This window comes from Anthonomus grandis, chromosome 12 (assembly GCF_022605725.1).
Source record: "Anthonomus grandis grandis chromosome 12, icAntGran1.3, whole genome shotgun sequence".
Lineage (NCBI taxonomy): Eukaryota > Metazoa > Arthropoda > Insecta > Coleoptera > Curculionidae > Anthonomus > Anthonomus grandis.
Genome location: NC_065557.1, coordinates 1578859 through 1603067, shown reverse-complemented (window position 1 = coordinate 1603067; position 24209 = coordinate 1578859). Strand labels below are relative to the sequence as shown.

General features: G+C 31.6%; 2 protein-coding genes across 4 annotated transcripts in view; one reads left to right on the top strand and one right to left on the bottom strand.

Annotated features, from left to right (window-relative positions):
• LOC126742774 (myosin-I heavy chain) overlaps nucleotides 1-20082 on the bottom strand; it is a 106744-nt gene extending 86662 nt beyond the window's left edge. For both annotated transcript variants that reach the window (XM_050449560.1, XM_050449561.1), the window contains exons 1-2: nucleotides 19878-20082; nucleotides 15325-15431 (exon numbers count right to left, since the gene is read on the bottom strand). In XM_050449560.1, the coding sequence (XP_050305517.1) occupies nucleotides 15325-15431; nucleotides 19878-19905 (135 nt within the window). In that variant the 5' untranslated portion in view covers nucleotides 19906-20082. The remainder of the gene's footprint in view (nucleotides 1-15324; nucleotides 15432-19877) is intronic.
• A 713-nt stretch (nucleotides 20083-20795) lies between these two features.
• Nucleotides 20796-22897, top strand: LOC126742917 (nuclear transcription factor Y subunit gamma). 2 transcript variants are annotated; one of them, XM_050449789.1, is made up of 9 exons: nucleotides 20796-21001; nucleotides 21051-21258; nucleotides 21308-21437; nucleotides 21486-21671; nucleotides 21723-21842; nucleotides 21935-22087; nucleotides 22156-22302; nucleotides 22574-22693; nucleotides 22754-22897. In XM_050449789.1, the coding sequence occupies exons 2-9, from the start codon at nucleotides 21230-21232 to the stop codon at nucleotides 22817-22819; spliced, it is 951 nt and encodes a 316-aa protein (XP_050305746.1). In that variant the 5' UTR covers nucleotides 20796-21001; nucleotides 21051-21229; the 3' UTR covers nucleotides 22820-22897. The 2 variants fall into 2 exon arrangements, with proteins under 2 accessions (XP_050305746.1, XP_050305744.1); XM_050449787.1 differs by having other exon boundaries at nucleotides 20797-21001; nucleotides 21053-21258; nucleotides 21935-22105.
• The last annotated feature ends 1312 nt before the right edge of the window (nucleotides 22898-24209 follow it).

The following is a 24209-nucleotide window of genomic DNA, read 5'->3' as shown; positions in this document are numbered from 1 at the left end:
TCAATTTATTAGAAAAAAAATATTAATTTTTTTAAAATATTTTTTTTCTCTACACCCTGTACATTTTTCAAAAAACCCTGAAATAGGTGTCCAATGAATTTAAATGAAGAACCCGTATACAAAGTTTCAGGTCTTTAGGTGCCCTGGTTTTTGAGTTATGGCCATTTTCTCAATTTATTAGAAAAAATTAAATTTTTTTAATTATATATTTTTTTTCTTTGTACTTTGTACATTTTTTTAAAAATGCTGAAATAGGTGTCTAATGAATTTCATTGAAGATCCTGCATACAAATTTTCAGATCTGTACGTGCCCTAGTTTTTGAGTTATGGCCATTTTCTCAATTTAAAAAAAAAATACATTTTCAAAAATTTTGGACGAAACTAGTATAGCCAATTAAATCATTGAAAAACCTAATTAGTGTGTAATTATCCATTAATCCCTTTAAGGTCAGAGAACATTTGCGCTAAAACTCTACAGATAACAGAAGAATTTCCAAGTCAGGGGTCAGGGGAAGCGCCTTATTAAGCAGGAATCGCATTTATGTTTATTGTCTCCTTAGTTGTTTTTTTTTTCATAACAAAGCCATTATTGTGTTTTTTTGCCACATTTAAATAATTAGGTTAAGCATACTGTATGTAATTAAGCTAAAAGGTGCTTATATGGATTAAAAAAGTGCCTTCCCAGCTGTTTTTTTTTGTCGTGTTTCGAGTGGGCCAAACAACGTTTTTATCGTTTAGAGGACGCCGTTTCCGGCTTTAATTCGATAAACTCGGCACCGTTTCTGACTTCATCATAAATTCGCCAAATTCTTTGTCCTAATAAACGCTTATGGTATTTGTTTGTTATCTTATGGGATTCGGTTGCCATATGTGTCGAAATCTCACCCACAACTGCGCAAATAAACACGATGTTATTATTATTATGCTGACGAGAATATCAGGTCCAAAAGCCGCGTTACGAGTTGATCTATTGATTAATGATCAAAGCAGATTTTCTAGGCAAAAGTTTCCTATTTTTTAATAAATCAGTCATAGTAGTCAAATAATTAATTAGCTTATTGGTGCGGATGATCGGGGCGCGGGAGGGGTTGAAGTGTAACAAATGAATTGCGGGTTGCCTAACTTAAAGGGCTATTTATATATATATGTAGGTCATTTTTGTCTCTTTCTAACACTCAGTCACAGGTGCTGCGGTAGTTAATTGACTTTACTGCAACAGATTTTCCCATTTCCTGTGTCTATGCTTCTATTTTTGTTTATTATGGGAATATTGGCGGTAAAATTAGTTTTTTTTTTGAAAATAATTTGGTGCAGACCATCTGTTCCACGATAATGAAATTCTACTTGATTAAGGCGTCATCTCGTAGTGACGTTTAATATCATCAATTGGTTTTTAAATTACTGTGTGGATCATATTATGAAAATTTTGTTATTTAGAGGGTCATTAGAAGGGCGCTTGATAAATTTATAGGGAACAATTTTTTTAATTGAGAAAATGGCCATAACTCAAAAACTAGGGCACCTAAAGACCTGAAAATTTGTATACGGGTTCTTCATTTAAATTCATTAGACACCTATTTTAGGGTTTTTTGAAAAATGTACCGGGTGTAGAGAAAAAAAAATATTTTTCAAAAATTAATATTTTTTTTCTAATAAATTGAGAAAATGGCCATAACTCAAAAACCAGGGCACCTAAAGACCTGAAAATTTGTATACGGGTTCTTCATTTAAATTCATTAGACACCTATTTTAGGGTTTTTTGAAAAATGTACAGGGTGTAGAGAAAAAAAAATATTTTTCAAAAATTAATATTTTTTTTCTAATAAATTGAGAAAATGGCCATAACTCAAAAATCAGGGACCTGAAAATTTGTATACGGGTTCTTCATTTAAATTCATTAGACACCTATTTTAGGGTTTTTTGAAAAATGTACAGGGTGTAGAGAAAAAAAAATATTTTTGAAAAATTAATGTTTTTTTTCCAATAAATTCAGAAAATGGCCATAACTCAAAAACCAGGGCACCTAAAGACCTGAAAATTTGTATACGGGTTCTTCATTTAAATTCATTGGACACCTATTTTAGGGTTTTTTGAAAAATGTACAGGGTGTAGAGAAAAAAAAATATTTTTGAAAAATTAATATTTTTTTTCTAATAAATTGAGAAAATGGCCATAACTCAAAAACCAGGGCACCTAAAGACCTGAAAATTTGTATACGGGTTCTTCATTTAAATTCATTGGACACCTATTTTAGGGTTTTTTGAAAAATGTACAGGGTGTAGAGAAAAAAAAATATTTTTGAAAAATTAATATTTTTTTTCTAATAAATTGAGAAAATGGCCATAACTCAAAAACCAGGGCACCTAAAGACCTGAAAATTTGTATACGGGTTCTTCATTTAAATTCATTGGACACCTATTTTAGGGTTTTTTGAAAAATGTACAGGGTGTAGAGAAAAAAAAATATTTTTGAAAAATTAATATTTTTTTTCTAATAAATTGAGAAAATGGCCATAACTCAAAAACCAGGGCACCTAAAGACCTGAAAATTTGTATACGGGTTCTTCATTTAAATTCATTGGACACCTATTTCAGAGTTTTTTGAAAAATATACAGGGTATAGAGAAAAAAAAATATTTTTGAAAAATTAATGTTTTTTTTCCAATAAATTCAGAAAATGGCCATAACTCAAAAACCAGGGCACCTAAAGACCTGAAAATTTGTATACGGGTTCTTCATTTAAATTCATTGGACACCTATTTCAGAGTTTTTTGAAAAATATACAGGGTGTAGAGAAAAAAAAATATTTTTGAAAAATTAATATTTTTTTTCTAATAAATTGAGAAAATGGCCATAACTCAAAAACCAGGGCACCTAAAGACCTGAAAATTTGTATACGGGTTCTTCATTTAAATTCATTGGACACCTATTTTAGGGTTTTTTGAAAAATGTACAGGGTGTAGAGAAAAAAAAATATTTTTGAAAAATTAATATTTTTTTTCTAATAAATTGAGAAAATGGCCATAACTCAAAAACCAGGGCACCTAAAGACCTGAAAATTTGTATACGGGTTCTTCATTTAAATTCATTGGACACCTATTTCAGAGTTTTTTGAAAAATATACAGGGTATAGAGAAAAAAAAATATTTTTGAAAAATTAATGTTTTTTTTCCAATAAATTCAGAAAATGGCCATAACTCAAAAACCAGGGCACCTAAAGACCTGAAAATTTGTATACGGGTTCTTCATTTAAATTCATTGGACACCTATTTCAGAGTTTTTTGAAAAATATACAGGGTGTAGAGAAAAAAAAATATTTTTGAAAAATTAATATTTTTTTTCTAATAAATTGAGAAAATGGCCATAACTCAAAAACCAGGGCACCTAAAGACCTGAAAATTTGTATACGGGTTCTTCATTTAAATTCATTGGACACCTATTTCAGAGTTTTTTGAAAAATATACAGGGTATAGAGAAAAAAAAATATTTTTGAAAAATTAATGTTTTTTTTCCAATAAATTCAGAAAATGGCCATAACTCAAAAACCAGGGCACCTAAAGACCTGAAAATTTGTATACGGGTTCTTCATTTAAATTCATTGGACACCTATTTTAGGGTTTTTTGAAAAATGTACAGGGTGTAGAGAAAAAAAAATATTTTTGAAAAATTAATATTTTTTTTCTAATAAATTGAGAAAATGGCCATAACTCAAAAACCAGGGCACCTAAAGACCTGAAAATTTGTATACGGGTTCTTCATTTAAATTCATTGGACACCTATTTCAGAGTTTTTTGAAAAATATACAGGGTGTAGAGAAAAAAAAATATTTTTGAAAAATTAATGTTTTTTTTCCAATAAATTCAGAAAATGGCCATAACTCAAAAACCAGGGCACCTAAAGACCTGAAAATTTGTATACGGGTTCTTCATTTAAATTCATTAAACACCTATTTTAGGGTTTTTTGAAAAATGTACAGGGTGTAGAGAAAAAAAAATATTTTTGAAAAATTAATATTTTTTTTCTAATAAATTGAGAAAATGGCCATAACTCAAAAACCAGGGCACCTAAAGACCTGAAAATTTGTATACGGGTTCTTCATTTAAATTCATTGGACACCTATTTTAGGGTTTTTTGAAAAATGTACAGGGTGTAGAGAAAAAAAAATATTTTTGAAAAATTAATATTTTTTTTCTAATAAATTGAGAAAATGGCCATAACTCAAAAACCAGGGCACCTAAAGACCTGAAAATTTGTATACGGGTTCTTCATTTAAATTCATTGGACACCTATTTTAGGGTTTTTTGAAAAATGTACAGGGTGTAGAGAAAAAAAAATATTTTTGAAAAATTAATATTTTTTTTCTAATAAATTGAGAAAATGGCCATAACTCAAAAACCAGGGCACCTAAAGACCTGAAAATTTGTATACGGGTTCTTCATTTAAATTCATTGGACACCTATTTCAGAGTTTTTTGAAAAATATACAGGGTATAGAGAAAAAAAAATATTTTTGAAAAATTAATGTTTTTTTTCCAATAAATTCAGAAAATGGCCATAACTCAAAAACCAGGGCACCTAAAGACCTGAAAATTTGTATACGGGTTCTTCATTTAAATTCATTGGACACCTATTTCAGAGTTTTTTGAAAAATATACAGGGTATAGAGAAAAAAAAATATTTTTGAAAAATTAATGTTTTTTTTCCAATAAATTCAGAAAATGGCCATAACTCAAAAACCAGGGCACCTAAAGACCTGAAAATTTGTATACGGGTTCTTCATTTAAATTCATTAAACACCTATTTTAGGGTTTTTTGAAAAATGTACAGGGTGTAGAGAAAAAAAAATATTTTTGAAAAATTAATATTTTTTTTCTAATAAATTGAGAAAATGGCCATAACTCAAAAACTAGGGCACCTAAAGACCTGAAAATTTGTATACGGGTTCTTCATTTAAATTCATTAGACACCTATTTTAGAGTTTTTTGAAAAATGTACAGGGTGTAGAGAAAAAAAAATATTTTTCAAAAATTAATATTTTTTTTCTAATAAATTGAGAAAATGGCCATAACTCAAAAACCAGGGCACCTAAAGACCTGAAAATTTGTATACGGGTTCTTCATTTAAATTCATTAGACACCTATTTTAGGGTTTTTTGAAAAATGTACAGGGTGTAGAGAAAAAAAAATATTTTTCAAAAATTAATATTTTTTTTCTAATAAATTGAGAAAATGGCCATAACTCAAAAACCAGGGCACCTAAAGACCTGAAAATTTGTATACGGGTTCTTCATTTAAATTCATTAGACACCTATTTTAGGGTTTTTTGAAAAATGTACAGGGTGTAGAGAAAAAATATTTTAAAAAAATTAATATTTTTTTTCTAATAAATTGAGAAAATGGCCATAACTCAAAAACCAGGGCACCTAAAGACCTGAAAATTTGTATACGGGTTCTTCATTTAAATTCATTGGACACCTATTTCAGAGTTTTTTGAAAAATATACAGGGTATAGAGAAAAAAAAATATTTTTGAAAAATTAATGTTTTTTTTCCAATAAATTCAGAAAATGGCCATAACTCAAAAACCAGGGCACCTAAAGACCTGAAAATTTGTATACGGGTTCTTCATTTAAATTCATTGGACACCTATTTCAGAGTTTTTTGAAAAATATACAGGGTGTAGAGAAAAAAAAATATTTTTGAAAAATTAATATTTTTTTTCTAATAAATTGAGAAAATGGCCATAACTCAAAAACCAGGGCACCTAAAGACCTGAAAATTTGTATACGGGTTCTTCATTTAAATTCATTGGACACCTATTTCAGAGTTTTTTGAAAAATATACAGGGTATAGAGAAAAAAAAATATTTTTGAAAAATTAATGTTTTTTTTCCAATAAATTCAGAAAATGGCCATAACTCAAAAACCAGGGCACCTAAAGACCTGAAAATTTGTATACGGGTTCTTCATTTAAATTCATTGGACACCTATTTTAGGGTTTTTTGAAAAATGTACAGGGTGTAGAGAAAAAAAAATATTTTTGAAAAATTAATATTTTTTTTCTAATAAATTGAGAAAATGGCCATAACTCAAAAACCAGGGCACCTAAAGACCTGAAAATTTGTATACGGGTTCTTCATTTAAATTCATTGGACACCTATTTCAGAGTTTTTTGAAAAATATACAGGGTGTAGAGAAAAAAAAATATTTTTGAAAAATTAATGTTTTTTTTCCAATAAATTCAGAAAATGGCCATAACTCAAAAACCAGGGCACCTAAAGACCTGAAAATTTGTATACGGGTTCTTCATTTAAATTCATTAAACACCTATTTTAGGGTTTTTTGAAAAATGTACAGGGTGTAGAGAAAAAAAAATATTTTTGAAAAATTAATATTTTTTTTCTAATAAATTGAGAAAATGGCCATAACTCAAAAACCAGGGCACCTAAAGACCTGAAAATTTGTATACGGGTTCTTCATTTAAATTCATTGGACACCTATTTTAGGGTTTTTTGAAAAATGTACAGGGTGTAGAGAAAAAAAAATATTTTTGAAAAATTAATATTTTTTTTCTAATAAATTGAGAAAATGGCCATAACTCAAAAACCAGGGCACCTAAAGACCTGAAAATTTGTATACGGGTTCTTCATTTAAATTCATTGGACACCTATTTTAGGGTTTTTTGAAAAATGTACAGGGTGTAGAGAAAAAAAAATATTTTTGAAAAATTAATATTTTTTTTCTAATAAATTGAGAAAATGGCCATAACTCAAAAACCAGGGCACCTAAAGACCTGAAAATTTGTATACGGGTTCTTCATTTAAATTCATTGGACACCTATTTCAGAGTTTTTTGAAAAATATACAGGGTATAGAGAAAAAAAAATATTTTTGAAAAATTAATGTTTTTTTTCCAATAAATTCAGAAAATGGCCATAACTCAAAAACCAGGGCACCTAAAGACCTGAAAATTTGTATACGGGTTCTTCATTTAAATTCATTGGACACCTATTTCAGAGTTTTTTGAAAAATATACAGGGTATAGAGAAAAAAAAATATTTTTGAAAAATTAATGTTTTTTTTCCAATAAATTCAGAAAATGGCCATAACTCAAAAACCAGGGCACCTAAAGACCTGAAAATTTGTATACGGGTTCTTCATTTAAATTCATTAAACACCTATTTTAGGGTTTTTTGAAAAATGTACAGGGTGTAGAGAAAAAAAAATATTTTTGAAAAATTAATATTTTTTTTCTAATAAATTGAGAAAATGGCCATAACTCAAAAACTAGGGCACCTAAAGACCTGAAAATTTGTATACGGGTTCTTCATTTAAATTCATTAGACACCTATTTTAGAGTTTTTTGAAAAATGTACAGGGTGTAGAGAAAAAAAAATATTTTTCAAAAATTAATATTTTTTTTCTAATAAATTGAGAAAATGGCCATAACTCAAAAACCAGGGCACCTAAAGACCTGAAAATTTGTATACGGGTTCTTCATTTAAATTCATTAGACACCTATTTTAGGGTTTTTTGAAAAATGTACAGGGTGTAGAGAAAAAAAAATATTTTTCAAAAATTAATATTTTTTTTCTAATAAATTGAGAAAATGGCCATAACTCAAAAACCAGGGCACCTAAAGACCTGAAAATTTGTATACGGGTTCTTCATTTAAATTCATTAGACACCTATTTTAGGGTTTTTTGAAAAATGTACAGGGTGTAGAGAAAAAAAAATATTTTTCAAAAATTAATATTTTTTTTCTAATAAATTGAGAAAATGGCCATAACTCAAAAACCAGGGACCTGAAAATTTGTATACGGGTTCTTCATTTAAATTCATTAGACACCTATTTTAGGGTTTTTTGAAAAATGTACAGGGTGTAGAGAAAAAAAAATATTTTTGAAAAATTAATATTTTTTTTCTAATAAATTGAGAAAATGGCCATAACTCAAAAACCAGGGCACCTAAAGACCTGAAAATTTGTGTACGGGTTCTTCATTTAAATTCATTAGACACCTATTTTAGGGTTTTTTGAAAAATGTACAGGGTGTAGAGAAAAAAAAATATTTTTCAAAAATTAATATTTTTTTTCTAATAAATTGAGAAAATGGCCATAACTCAAAAACCAGGGCACCTAAAGACCTGAAAATTTGTATACGGGTTCTTCATTTAAATTCATTGGACACCTATTTCAGGGTTTTTTGAAAAATATACAGGGTATAGAGAAAAAAAAATATTTTTGAAAAATTAATGTTTTTTTTCCAATAAATTGAGAAAATGGCCATAACTCAAAAACCAGGGCACCTAAAGACCTGAAAATTTGTATACGGGTTCTTCATTTAAATTCATTAGACACCTATTTTAGGGTTTTTTGAAAAATGTACAGGGTGTAGAGAAAAAAAAATATTTTTCAAAAATTAATATTTTTTTTCTAATAAATTGAGAAAATGGCCATAACTCAAAAACCAGGGCACCTAAAGACCTGAAAATTTGTATACGGGTTCTTCATTTAAATTCATTGGACACCTATTTCAGAGTTTTTTGAAAAATATACAGGGTATAGAGAAAAAAAAATATTTTTGAAAAATTAATGTTTTTTTTCCAATAAATTCAGAAAATGGCCATAACTCAAAAACCAGGGCACCTAAAGACCTGAAAATTTGTATACGGGTTCTTCATTTAAATTCATTGGACACCTATTTCAGAGTTTTTTGAAAAATATACAGGGTGTAGAGAAAAAAAAATATTTTTGAAAAATTAATATTTTTTTTCTAATAAATTGAGAAAATGGCCATAACTCAAAAACCAGGGCACCTAAAGACCTGAAAATTTGTATACGGGTTCTTCATTTAAATTCATTGGACACCTATTTCAGAGTTTTTTGAAAAATATACAGGGTATAGAGAAAAAAAAATATTTTTGAAAAATTAATGTTTTTTTTCCAATAAATTCAGAAAATGGCCATAACTCAAAAACCAGGGCACCTAAAGACCTGAAAATTTGTATACGGGTTCTTCATTTAAATTCATTGGACACCTATTTTAGGGTTTTTTGAAAAATGTACAGGGTGTAGAGAAAAAAAAATATTTTTGAAAAATTAATATTTTTTTTCTAATAAATTGAGAAAATGGCCATAACTCAAAAACCAGGGCACCTAAAGACCTGAAAATTTGTATACGGGTTCTTCATTTAAATTCATTGGACACCTATTTCAGAGTTTTTTGAAAAATATACAGGGTATAGAGAAAAAAAAATATTTTTGAAAAATTAATGTTTTTTTTCCAATAAATTCAGAAAATGGCCATAACTCAAAAACCAGGGCACCTAAAGACCTGAAAATTTGTATACGGGTTCTTCATTTAAATTCATTGGACACCTATTTCAGAGTTTTTTGAAAAATATACAGGGTGTAGAGAAAAAAAAATATTTTTGAAAAATTAATGTTTTTTTTCCAATAAATTCAGAAAATGGCCATAACTCAAAAACCAGGGCACCTAAAGACCTGAAAATTTGTATACGGGTTCTTCATTTAAATTCATTAAACACCTATTTTAGGGTTTTTTGAAAAATGTACAGGGTGTAGAGAAAAAAAAATATTTTTGAAAAATTAATATTTTTTTTCTAATAAATTGAGAAAATGGCCATAACTCAAAAACCAGGGCACCTAAAGACCTGAAAATTTGTATACGGGTTCTTCATTTAAATTCATTGGACACCTATTTTAGGGTTTTTTGAAAAATGTACAGGGTGTAGAGAAAAAAAAATATTTTTGAAAAATTAATATTTTTTTTCTAATAAATTGAGAAAATGGCCATAACTCAAAAACCAGGGCACCTAAAGACCTGAAAATTTGTATACGGGTTCTTCATTTAAATTCATTGGACACCTATTTTAGGGTTTTTTGAAAAATGTACAGGGTGTAGAGAAAAAAAAATATTTTTGAAAAATTAATATTTTTTTTCTAATAAATTGAGAAAATGGCCATAACTCAAAAACCAGGGCACCTAAAGACCTGAAAATTTGTATACGGGTTCTTCATTTAAATTCATTGGACACCTATTTCAGAGTTTTTTGAAAAATATACAGGGTATAGAGAAAAAAAAATATTTTTGAAAAATTAATGTTTTTTTTCCAATAAATTCAGAAAATGGCCATAACTCAAAAACCAGGGCACCTAAAGACCTGAAAATTTGTATACGGGTTCTTCATTTAAATTCATTGGACACCTATTTCAGAGTTTTTTGAAAAATATACAGGGTGTAGAGAAAAAAAAATATTTTTGAAAAATTAATGTTTTTTTTCCAATAAATTCAGAAAATGGCCATAACTCAAAAACCAGGGCACCTAAAGACCTGAAAATTTGTATACGGGTTCTTCATTTAAATTCATTAAACACCTATTTTAGGGTTTTTTGAAAAATGTACAGGGTGTAGAGAAAAAAAAATATTTTTGAAAAATTAATATTTTTTTTCTAATAAATTGAGAAAATGGCCATAACTCAAAAACTAGGGCACCTAAAGACCTGAAAATTTGTATACGGGTTCTTCATTTAAATTCATTAGACACCTATTTTAGAGTTTTTTGAAAAATGTACAGGGTGTAGAGAAAAAAAAATATTTTTCAAAAATTAATATTTTTTTTCTAATAAATTGAGAAAATGGCCATAACTCAAAAACCAGGGCACCTAAAGACCTGAAAATTTGTATACGGGTTCTTCATTTAAATTCATTAGACACCTATTTTAGGGTTTTTTGAAAAATGTACAGGGTGTAGAGAAAAAAAAATATTTTTCAAAAATTAATATTTTTTTTCTAATAAATTGAGAAAATGGCCATAACTCAAAAACCAGGGCACCTAAAGACCTGAAAATTTGTATACGGGTTCTTCATTTAAATTCATTGGACACCTATTTCAGGGTTTTTTGAAAAATATACAGGGTATAGAGAAAAAAAAATATTTTTGAAAAATTAATGTTTTTTTTCCAATAAAAATTTGTACGTAGATTCTTCAATTATTAAATTCATTAGGCACCTATTTCAGCGTTTTTCCCTAAAAAACTGAGAAAACCCAGTAAGACAATAGACTTGATAAATAAAGTATTCTTGGCCGCAGTCGTCTCTTTAAAACCCCACATACTAAAAAGAGAGAAAAAACTGGAACAACAGGCTAAACATCAGACGCCGTAAATAGCAAGAAATGGGAAAATGGCCGGGAGCAGTGCTCCCGCACAATGGATAACGAAGATGAAAGGAAAACTGTGACTATTGACAGGAATAGGACTAAAAGCCCATTTTTCCTTTTTAATTGTCGGGTTGTTTTTCAGCTAAAAATAGGTCAAATATGGACTAAATCGGCGCAGCAATTTGAGTGAGAAAAATGAACAGTGTTGTACAAAATGTCAAAATCTGTACAAAATCTGTCTTAAATAGGACAAAACGACAAAATCAACGAGGTGCATTTTATTGTCCTTGATCCATTTAACGTCGTCGAAATCGCACTCCCTTAAGGGTTCCACAAGTTAACCCGATCCCGTGGGATGAGTCAGATAATCTTAAAAGGAATTTAAAAGAGATCCACTACTTTTGCGATGTAATAAAGTGCCAAAGGGAATTATTGATTAAAGTGAAAATTCTTTGTCAGTTAATGAACTATACAGTCTTCTGGCATATATATCTGACTTAAATAAGGTATATTATATATTTAAACCTCCTTATTCATAATCCGTTTCTACGTACCGAAAATCGAACGGATCGCAGATTAAACCAGAAAACCCATTAATGAGTCACGCTGAAAGAATGTTCATTGAGGTCCTCTTCATAATTTATTGGTTCTACTAAAGAACCTCTCTTAAGATGACGTCATAGTACGTATTGTTTATTTTTAATTCCATCTTTAAGGGCTCGAATACCATCACAAAATAAATAAATACACCCAAAACATAAACAAACATCTATTTTCGCTATTATACGGTTAATTTTAGAAATCTCGTCCGTGACCCACGGTTATTTCTGAATGGAGAGATTTAATGAGCCCTAAAATAACTTTTGCACGGCACTTTAATGATTCAACCAATACGTTAACGTTGAAATTTAACGTTAATTAATTTGGAAGAAGTAATTGAATTAGTGACGTCACAAGGCCATAAGACAAGTTGACATTTACTTGACAGGTGACAGTTAAAATTCACTTTAATGCCTAAGATCTAGATGGCCATGACGATGGTGTTTGATAAATGTGCGAAAATCTGTCCTTTGCATAAAATCGATATCTCTAATAGTTTTGGCTCTACATGAGCTTATGTTAGAGAGGTCCCCCAATAGAAGGTTAGACTAAACTTCAAACTAAAATATCTCAAAAATTTCAAAATATAAAAAAGTGAAACAAAAACTGAATTAAAGGTATGAGCTTATGCTGGAGAGATCCCCCAATTGAAGGTTAGATTAAACTTCAAACTAAAATATCTCAAAAACTAATAAAAATAAAGAAGTGAAACAAAAACTGAATTAAAGGTACATAAATGGCCTTCAAATTATGTCCTTTGAATAAAGTCGGTATCTCTAATAGTTTTGGCTCTACAACAGTTTGTGTTGGAGAGGTCTCGATAGAAGGTTAGACTAAACTAAAATATCTCAAAAACTAATAAATTATAATCAATTTTAACTGCCACTTGTCAAGTAAATGTCAGCTTGACATAATACAGAGAATTTTAGGGAGTTTTTCGCGCTTCCTATTTAACCACAAGTAAACTGAAACTTCCTGATTTTTGACAAAATCGTCAATATTTTAACGGCATTTGCTGCTCATTAAAACCCTCTTTTCATTGACATATGACAAGTTGACATTTACTTGACAGGTGACAGTTAAAATTGACTTTAATGCTTAAGATCTAGATGGCCATGACGATGGTGTTTGACAAATGTGCGAAAATCTGTCCTTTGCATAAAATCGATATCTCTAATAGTTTTTGCTCTATATCAGTTTATGTTAGAGAGGTCCCCCAATAGAAGGTTAGACTAAACTCCAAACTAAAATATCTCAAAAATGAATAAAAATAAAGAAGTGAAACAAAAACTGAATTAAAGGTACATAAATGGCCTTCAAATTATGTCCTTTGAATAAAGTCGGTATCTCTAATAGTTTTGGCTCTACAACAGTTTGTGTTGGAGAGGTCTCGATAGAAGGTTAGACTAAACTAAAATATCTCAAAAACTAATAAATTAAAATCAATTTAAACTGTCACTTGTCAAATAAATGTCAGCTTGACATAATACAGAGAATTTTAAGGAGTTTTTTGCGCTTCCTATTTAACCGCAAGTAACTGAAACTTCCTGATTTTTGACAAAATCGTCAATATTTTAACGGCATTTGCTGCTCATTAAAACCCTCTTTTCAATGACAAGTTGACATTTACTTGACAGGTGAAACTGATTTTAATGCACTATACAGAAATCTTGACAACTTTGATTTAAATCAAAAGTAACTTTACTGTCTAATTTCAACCAAGTCAAGTAAATGTCACGTAGGCCTATACTGTGACGTCACTAGGTTAAAACTCACCGTGACCTTGGAAAAGTCCTTGGGTCGTGCATAATGTTGCCAAAGGCGGACCATAAATCCCTATCGGAAATTATTTTTGAAGTTTTGAATACAAAAATATATTAGTTTTTGATCTGATGATGTCACTAAGCATGTGACGTCACTGGTTCATGAATAGTCGCTCACAGTGTTGCCAAGCTTACGTGCAAAATATGACGAGACTTATTAAAACCTCCTAATAGGGCATGCAATAAAGGGACTATTAATGCTTATGCAGACTTTAAATTAATTATAAACTGCTTGGGGTACCAATTGTGAGTCATTAAATATTTTGCAACTTTCCCTGGTCATAGTAATAAATGGTTTTCTTGAATGAAATCATCGTTTCATTGAACATTTCAGGCAGGTTTGTCATTCGACCGGTTTCGGCAAGGGAATTCCGGTTGCAACGTTCATTTTTAAACACTTAGTCACTTATTTGAAATCAATAAATAATTAATCAGTATCAACTTACCAAACAAAACACTCACATTTAAATTGATTTTTAAATAACAGGGACCAATTTAGTCAAAACACCAAAAACATCTCAAGGACAAGCGAAACTGTTATTTATAAATACAGCCATCAATTTACTTAAAATAATAAGAAAACTTAATTAAAAAACAAATTAAAACTAAAAAATAGTACTAAACACAACAATGGGCGGCCATATTGAATTCAGTTAGGCAACCATTTCTGTTCAACACGTTATTGCAGATGGCGCCTCGAGTGCAGTTTTGACAGTGGGAAACAGACGGTCTGCACCAATTTGTTTTAATATAAAAAAAAATAAGTCGAGGTCTAGAAATAGATGGTCTGCACCATACTTTTTAATGTAAAAAATAATATTCATTCTAATAAAAAGAGACAACAATAGAGGCAACTGCCTGGACAATTGCTATTATGTCTCTCACTCTTCCAGGCAGTTGGAATTAGTAAGAGACAAAAAAAGGGGAATAGTCATAATTTCTCTAACTATTAACAGTTCATGGTGATCTAAAATGTGTCTGGAATGTGAGATGCGGTAGAAAGTTAAAAAGTGGACTTTTGACTCCTAAATCCATGAATTCTGGACGATCTCTATCAAATTATGCTCTATCAGACAAATGAAGAGACAAAAGTAGCCTCATCTGCACTGCCTGGACAATTGCCTCTAAATTTCCATCTCTCTCACTCTTACAGGCAGTTGCACTGGTTAGAAAGAAACGAAAGTGGCCTCAACTGCCTTTAAATTGCCATTATGTCTCTCACTGCATCATACTTTTTCAATATAAAATAATATTTACCAAGTTCCGTGACGTCATTAATAATGCAACATTCATGTAAGTAGCGCATCACTATTAAAACCGCAACATTAATAATTATTTATGCAATTATGGCATGCATTATGGTAATATTTAATAAACTATTTTTAATTTTCTTTTGTCTCTTTTTGGCCTTAATGACCGCTGACAAATAAATATTTATGTAAAGGTTATCTGGGTGGGATTGGGTTGCACCTGGACCCACTGAAACCTTATAATAACGAATTGATTAAAATCATTCGGCAGCTGCTGCTGCTGCTGCTGCTGTTATTTCAGACGGCAGGATTTCTCTCGATAATTATAACTGCGGTAAACCTGCGTCGATTTAAGAAGGCCTAAAGGTCAAAACAAGGTCTAGAAAGTACCGCGTTATTTGTACTAACAATGAACCTGACCTATGAAGTGAATTTGTGAAGTTCGTTTATGTGTAAAAGGCATAAAAGGATACGTAAATCTTATCCCGGATGTATCGGACTTTGAGATTCTTGTTGATCACCGCCTCGTCCAGGACGGTCAGTCTCGTCATATCAGGTACTCCCTCATCCGGAACGGCTCCTGCAAGAAAAAAATTCAATCAAGGTCAACATATATATACCACGGAGTCGTTCGTTCACACTCTCACTCACAGACGAACAATGTCAATTTTCTTGTTTCCTGTTATCAATAACAATTTATCAGTCGAGGGGCCATTATTATTATTGCAGTCGTTGCACCAACTGTTATTTATGCATTTCGAGATACGATAATGGCAAATAACTACGGACTTTAACGCCTTTTTGAGTTATCGACCGCCGTAAGCAAGTTCAACTTTTTTTTAAAGGAGGATTGCCAAGGTGGTGGCACTTCCGGTTATATATCTCCCAAAATATTACTTGGACAACTTTAGACCTTAGACAACATTTGTACAGAACACATTTCTAAATATACTGCTTTTTGTTTCATATGAATATGTTGAGCACTTTTTATGATATTGAACTTTGAAATGAGTAATCACTTTGAAGACTAAACGGTCCCTTTGGACTCTACTAGATAAAAAGCCTGATATCTTTCATAATATTACTTGGACAACTTTAGACCCTAAACGACATTTGTACAGCCTACTTTTTTAAATATCCTACTTTTTAATTCATAAAAATGCCTTTACTAGTTTTTGAGATATTGGACTTTGAAGTGATCAGTTACCTTGAAGATCAAACATTATACTTGGGCAAGCCGTTCAGAACTATTAGTACCTAAAAGTACTAATAGTTCTGAAATTGTTCCTTAGAATAGATTACACCATAAAGAACATTTATAAAGAATATTCTTCTGAATACGATGATTTTTCTTTTATGAGAATATTCCTGCTAGTTCTTGAGATATTGGACTTATAAGTGAGTGATTACCTTGAAGACCAGACATTCCCTTTGAACTTCGATCCACATGTGGTCAATCAAATTTCTTGAAATTTTACATAGAAATTAAAAGGTAATCATCAAAGGATCACTCTGTATACTGACTAATATAACGCGCCGAATGTTGGCTGAAAGCCATCAGAAACGGAGAAATAAATATCAGATTTCCATTGAGAGTGCCATCTGATATTTGTCAAAGGATTATTCCAGCTGATATTCACATTTTCTCACTGGAAATTTATGCTTTTTTATTAGTCGCCTCAACTGGAGATCCGATTTATCCTGGAATATACTCTTGGGAAAACTTTCGGGCGTGAAATTGGATTTTTCCTCCTTGTCGGAAAAGTGACGAATTCGAGGTTAGAAACGGTTCAAGGGGACAACTATAGAAGTTCTTATTATTATTATTTCGGGTCGATAATAAAAGTGAAGAACTTCAAAGGCAAGACAAGAATACCCGAGGCAGATGTTCCTAAGCAGTAGAAAACACGTGCCGCATGGCCAAGCAGAAACCCCAAACGACCGATGGTCCGGGGTCTTAAATTTTAATTTTCGAGTGTGTCTGCCGGCCAGGTGTTGTCGTCAGGTTTGTTATACAAAGAGCAGGTACCACCGAGAACCTTTTTAAATCCCCATACATTTTTATCATCCTCATTTTAAGGTATGTACATCCGAGGAACGAAATCAACATAAGTGTGCCAATCGTCCGCCATATTGCTTTTCCATTTATAATCTTGACAAAGTGCGTTTGACGTTTTCCCTTTTGACAGTTGTGATTAAATGTCAATATGACGTATTAAAGCAACTGTCTAAAACTGTAAGACTGGTTAAATTAAGTCAACTAAAACTTAATTTAATCATTTTATCTTTGCTCACTACTAGACTTAGGTAATAACCCAACTTTTCTAAGAGCGTCATGAACCATGCCTAGAAAATTTGACAGTTTTGATAGATAAATAAAAATCTGACAGATCTGACGTATTATTGTAATAGTTTCCAAACTTAAATGGGATATAGTTAGCATTACTTAATTAAGACCCTTTTTGACTATTCGAGGTTTGGCACCAATCCAAATTTGTTCCTGGATATCTTCACACACTTTATTATTAGTGAAGTCGCTGTTCCATGTCAGTTCCCGCTTTTTGGCCGTTTTAGTCGAGCAAACTCTCTAATTTTAGACCATAAATATACAAATCTGAATGCAGCAGGTACAACCGAGTAATGTTTTTTTTCCTTTTGGTGCAATCTCAAAAGGTCTATGCTTGCTTTTAAAAAGCTTGCCATTATGTCTCTCACTTTTCTAGGCAGTTGAATTAGTTATATAAGTTGAATTAGTTGAATAAGTCACAGAAAACTGTCTAGAAATATTTTTAGAGTTTCTCTCACTCTTCCATGCAGTTGAAATTAGTTAAAAAGAGACATAAATGTTCTAGACTGCTTAAAAAATTGTCATAATTTTTTTCATTCTTCCAGGCAGTCGAAATTGGTTAGAAAGAGATAAATATACACTCCACTGATTGGACAATCCCACTCACTCTTCCAGGCAATTAGAATTAGTTAAAAAGAGACATAAATAGCAAGAGCAAAACATAAAGAGCAACTGCTTGGAGAACTGTCATAATTTCTTTCAATTTTCCAGGGAATAGAAATACTTAATGAACATGAGACATAAATGTTCTTGACTGCTTGAAAAATTGTCATAATTTCTTTCACTCTTCCAGGCTGCCGAAATTGGTTAGAAAGAGATAAAAATACACTCAACTGCCTGGACAAATGCCATTATTTCTTCCAGGCAGTTGGAATTAGTTAAAAAGAGACATAAATGTCCTCGACTGCTTGGAACATTGTCATAATTTCTTTCATTCTTCCAGGCAGTCGAAATTGGTTAGAAAGAGATAAATATACACTCCACTGCCTGGACAATCTCACTAACTCTTCCAGGCAATTGGAATTAGTTAAAAAGAGACATAAATAGCAAGAGCAACTGCTTGGAGAACTGTCATAATTTCTTTCACTCTTCCAGGGAATAGAAATACTGAACATGAGACATAAATGTTCTTGACTCCTTGAAAAATTGTCATAATTTCTTTCATTCTTCCAGGCTGCCGAAATTGGTTAGAAAGAGATAAAAATACACTCAACTGCCTGGACAAATGCCATGATTTCTTCCAGTCAGTTGGAATTAGTGAAAAAGAGACATAAATGTCCTCGACTGCTTGGAACATTGTCATAATTTCTTTCACACTTCAAGGCAGTTGAAATTGGTTAGAACGAGATGAAAATACAGTCAACTGCCTGGAGGTTCATCATCATTATGTCTCTCAATTTTCCAGGCCCTTGAAATTGATTAGAAAGAAACAAAAATACACTCAACTGCCTGGACAAATGCCATTATCTCTCTCACTCTTCCAGGCAATTGAAATTAGTTAGAAAGAGACAACAATAACCTTGACTGCTTGGAAAATTGTCATAATTTCTTTCACTCTTCTGAATGCAATAATTTGGAATTTTCCTTTTCCTTTTAAAATGTTTAGGGTCTGCCAAAGGGAGCATTTCTCAAGGCCTTTTTCCTTAGTTAACATTTTACAACAGAATTATTGAATATGTTTTTTTTTTTTGCTCTAAAGTGGCAATAAGTAGGGTTAGGGTAAAGCTAACAGTGTCAAAACTGTCAAAAAATTCAAATTTATAGGTTATGTAATTTGGGAAGTTTCAAAAGGGGTAAAAGATGTTTTTATTGGATTATGTTTATTTTAGCATTATTCGCCTTGAAGATCATCCACAAAATGCATAAACTGAGAAAATATTAGAAAATGTGATGAGTAAGTTGACAAATGACAGATGTCAAACAATTGACGTTTATAGGTTATGTATAGTAAAAAGTTATGAAGCAGAGAAATTTTTATGGAATACTATGTATATATTCCTCCCTTAGGAGAGGTAAAACAGGTATAAACTGAGGTCATATTAAAAACTGTGAGTAATCTTGTGGATATTGTCTATAATAACCCCAAAAAATACATGTTCTAATGAATCTTTTCACCTTCTAATGTTGGAATTCCGAGAAGATTCCCCATAGCTGTTTATTGTTTGAAGCATGTTAGGGCTTCAAAACCATGTTATTTGTATTATAATATCAGTATGGATTTTTTCCACATTAATGCAATGAATCATTTAAAAAAAATAATAAAGTTTGAGTGCTAATATTTCAGGCATTCAAAAAAAACAGAGAAATATTTAAGGATTGTCATCGAAAGCCCCTTGATTGAAGTAGGTAGATTTTCATTATTATTTTATAAATGAAATGTATACAGTGCAGTTCAACAATAAGGAGTTTTCCTAACAGGGTGTACACCTCACACCCACACATTCCAGCTGACCTGTCAAATTATCTCTCAATTATTATTCCACCCCTAAAGAATCCACAAGCACCCTCATCCTCATTCCTCACATTGTTTTAAACCCAAAAAGGCCTTTTAGGACCCACAAACAACATTAAAACAACTGAATTGCGAAAAGAACAACACAGCAGGCCTGGCGAAATGTCAATACCGCCCTTAGTTACTACTCACTAGGGGTGGCGACATTTCCATTAGGAATTACTCACCCACTGAGCTAAAATCCAGTTCCACCATGATCGAAACACTTGCTGGTCACTTAACCGTCAGGACGGTTTTCATTCATAAAATTGGGAAAAAATGCACGGGAAACATGTTTTTTTTACGCGGACATATTTTCCTTCAAGTTCGGAATATTCGCGACGTTATTGTTACGCTACTCGCACGCACGCGACTTCCTACACTGAACGCGAATGATGAGCAAGAGAGAGAATGTGGAAGGAATTTAAAAAAAAAAGGAAATACTGAAGCAGCGTTGTCAAGTTGACAGTTTTTCAGAAGAGTGTTGATTCTGTATGAAGTTATCGCTGTAACTTTAGTTATTTTAAGGCCTTTAAGGAAGCTTTAAGGGCATTACAGTCGTGTGATCTACTAACTATTTCAGTCATGATTTGGCAACGCACGTATTGCAAATCGTTGCAAGAAATTATGATCAACGCTGTCACGTTTGATATTTACTAAGCAAGGAATTCCCCCTATTCATTATCTTTTCTTTTAATTAATAACAAAGCCATTGTCTATATATTAACGATATTAGTAATTATTGCAAACATTTAAAAAACATTAAAAAATATAAGCTATGAGGAGAATAATAATATTTGGCATCATCGCAAATTATCGTGGTTATAAACGGCCAAAAATTTAAAATCAATAGTTTGTAGCGTCCCCTGTTATAAACCAACGAAAACGCTAAAAGTTTCCTATTTTATCAACTAAAAAATAAAGACTTTGCCCTGCACGGTGAGTACACACTTTACACTAAAGCCAAATTATTACTAATAACATATAACAAATACAATAATTATTATCATTATTAAGCAAATATCAGACAATCTTTTAATCGCTTAATCCCAATAGAAGGCAACAGTGGCCAACCACAAATGGCATGTGTCAATGTCACTTGTCAATAAACGTCAAACAAATGTCACGGTTTTTCACATATTGTTGTTGACGATGTCCATAACATTTAAATTTTCCGAAAAAAACCGCGTTATTAAGGAAATTAATGCCCCATTAGCGTCCCTAGAAGACCTCCTACAATATCGGGTTACTTTAAAAACAATACAAAAAGACGTTAACGCATTCTTAACCGAACTGGTGAACGCTGATTCTGGTAAGTTTTTCTCAAACGTCCCTGGAAAAATCATCATTTTCCCTTTAAGAGCCCTCTGAGGTGCTCGAGAAGGAAGAGGAGGACCTAACAGACAGCGATTCAGAAGAGGAAAAACTCCCTAAAAGGAACTTGAAGCAGGATCAAACTGTTCAGAAAACTAAGGTTAAAAAGAGTGACTGAACAATATCTCCCCGAAACACATCAAATTTTAGCAATTAGAAACCAAAAATGGCTACCTCGGTGTTCTTTGTGAACGCGTAAGTATCTTCATTTCCAAAACAACCCTTTTCAAAGTAGAATTTCCAGTGATGGCACTGAACCAGAGAAATCCGATGGGTCCAATACAGAAACTGACGGGCTAGCTCTCACTGAGTCCCAACTATCTTTAAAGAACTTCTGGCCTAAAGCAATGGAAGAAATACAAGCCATACGTCAGGTATATTGAAATTCCTAATATAAGCAATTGGTGAAAGAGAAATTTTAGTTAGATCTGAAGCAACAAGCTCTGCCTCTGGCAAGAATCAAAAAAATCATGAAACTAGACGAGGATGTTAAAATGATCAGTGCAGAGGCCCCACTATTGTTCGCCAAAGCCGTCGAGATATTTATCCATGAGTTAACATTAAGGGCATGGATCCATACTGAGGATAACAAGAGGAGAACTTTACAAGTAAGTGTTGTAATATGAGTCTTTATTTAAAGAAATAATTCTGGTTTTTAGAGGAATGACATTGCAATGGCCATAGCTAAGTATGATCAGTTTGATTTTTTGATTGATATTGTGCCTAGGGAGGATATTAAACCGGCAAGAAGAGAGGAGGGCCAAAGGAGCACCGATCAGGTTAGAAAACACTAAATACTTCACTTAATTTTATATTTAAAGGCATGTTATAGTTGGGGAAAATGGACAATTATTTCTTCCACTCCATTTAGGTTCACTACTATTTCCAACTGGCCCAACAGCACCACGCAAACCTGCAGCAAAGTTCCTCCCCGACAACATCTACGACCACTACCGCTACGACTGTGGCACAGCCCCAACAGACCATTCAAATTGTACAGCAGCCCCAAGTGCAAACTGTACAAGTGAGTGCCGTAGAACAGGTGATTAATTTTTAAGGGCTAAAGAGGGTTTTTAATTTTTTTTTTTTTAGACTGCTTCAAATGCTGGGGCCAATGACGGCACACAAACCCCGATTATTTTGCAGACTGGCGGTCAGACGATTTCCCAAAATCAGACGGGAAATGTGCAAATTATTCAGCAAATTGTGACGCCTAGTGGGGAGATTCAACAAATACCAGTAAGTGCTTTAGTATTCAATTCAAAATTAAGTTTCAGAAATAAGGATAAATTAGGCAACTATTTTAAAATTTAACATTATTTATTAATAAGGTAGGAAAGAAGGTGGAAATGTTTTATTGTGCGAATAGGATTTTAAGAAGTGAGGCTTGAACTAATTATGATTCGATGAAAATTTTGGGTGATCAATCTTAATAAGATAAATTTGTTTGTTTAACTCTTCTTTATTTTTTTACACTAATCAATATTGATTTTTAAATGTTGTTTTCTAGATTCAACTTACGCCCCAACAGTTACAAATGATCAAGTTACAGTTGCAAGGTAACTCTTCACAGCCTGTGATTATTCAGGCACCGATTGCTGCCACCAGCTCGCCCCAGCAAGTCGTACAAGTAAGCTTAGACCTAAATTTATTAAAAAAATTAATATAAAAAAAAACATAATTATTATAGGTTGCTCAACAAAATTCCGCGCAACCAGTGTTCATTACGCAAGCCAGCGCCCCGGATAACGAGTAAAAATCATAATATTTAAGGTCATATCGTTTTGAGTGAATTAAAATAGGAAATGAAAGTGAAATTAAAAGATAAACTTTATTTGTTTATTTGTATTTGAACGGCCCTATTGACCACTACAAAATTCATTTAATATAAATAATAATTAGCACTCAAACTAATAACAATCACAGAACTTAAAATGCAAATTAATGAATCCTCATTTATACAGGACGACGCGTATAAAATGGTGTTTTTCGGGTTTAATTAGACACATTACGGGAGAAATATTACAATTTTTTTCTGGTACTTTTTTCTCCAATAAATACATTGGATACACGTCAACCGAGTGACGTAGATATACGAACAAATCCGAAGATATAAAAGTGAAAATGCCGAGTGTCCGAGAGCGTCGAATCGTGGCCGTTCGGGTATGTTCTGTCTTATTCTTGACAATTTAAAATGTGGAATGTATATTTTTTATTACCATATATTATTATAGATTGATTTGATTTTAAATTTTTAGCAATAAGCTTTACTATTAAGAACTTGTATTTTTTTTGTATTCACTGATAATCTATCCTTTACTAAATTTGAGTGTTGAAATTTATGACAAGAGAGATGATCTCAGCAATTTGGCTTAACATGTACACAATGTGCCTAAACCTGTGCTTTAACCCTGAAAACTTGACCAGAGGAATGGGTTTTAGTGGGTCGGGGCATGGCCAACTCCAACCCCACACTACCCTGGACGTTTGACACAGGAATCACCCTATCCAACGTCCAGGGTGTCTGTTTGCAGATTTCCTAAACCTCTTAAAAAAAAAAAAAAAAAAAAAAAAACTTAATAGGCCAAAGAAGGGTTTAAGAAATTAACTTGTACTCTATTACAGGGCACCAACTCTTTTTTAATTTTAATTTAAAGCAGTACAGCCCAACAGTATATCCATTTAATGGGCAATATAAATTACATACCTATATATATGTCATTCTAAATGTTCAAAATATAAAGATAAACTAAGTACCTAAAAAATTATTTTAAGAGAAAAAAAAAACAAGAATTTCAGAGAGAGAGGAGAGAAAAAAAAAACAAAAATATCATTTCAACCCGAAATATAAATCAGCTAAGCATACTAAATAGAGTACCATAACAAATGCGATACGTAAACTTTAGAATACCAAGTCGTGAATATAAGTTCATTAAGAAGTAGTAAACAACTCTGTAAAAACTTTAATTAAATTATTACGTGTGCAAACAAATAGATCACAGAATGGCGTTATTTTGTTTGAATTATCTGACATTACGTATAAGGGTGAACTTAACATTACATTTGTCCTGGCCCCTGGGCAATAAAATAAGTTTGTGTTTCTTGAAATGAGACGCGGCACAGAAAAATTTAGATTCTCTAGCAGC

Excerpts from the sequence above, each read along its gene's own strand:
- LOC126742917 (XM_050449787.1), top strand. The coding sequence starts at position 21,230 with ATGGCTACCTCGGTGTTCTTTGTGAACGC. Across the intron at positions 21,259-21,307 it reads TCGGTGTTCTTTGTGAACGC|TGATGGCACTGAACCAGAGA; the intron begins GTAAGTATCTTC and ends TAGAATTTCCAG. Across the intron at positions 22,303-22,573 it reads GGGAGATTCAACAAATACCA|ATTCAACTTACGCCCCAACA; the intron begins GTAAGTGCTTTA and ends GTTGTTTTCTAG.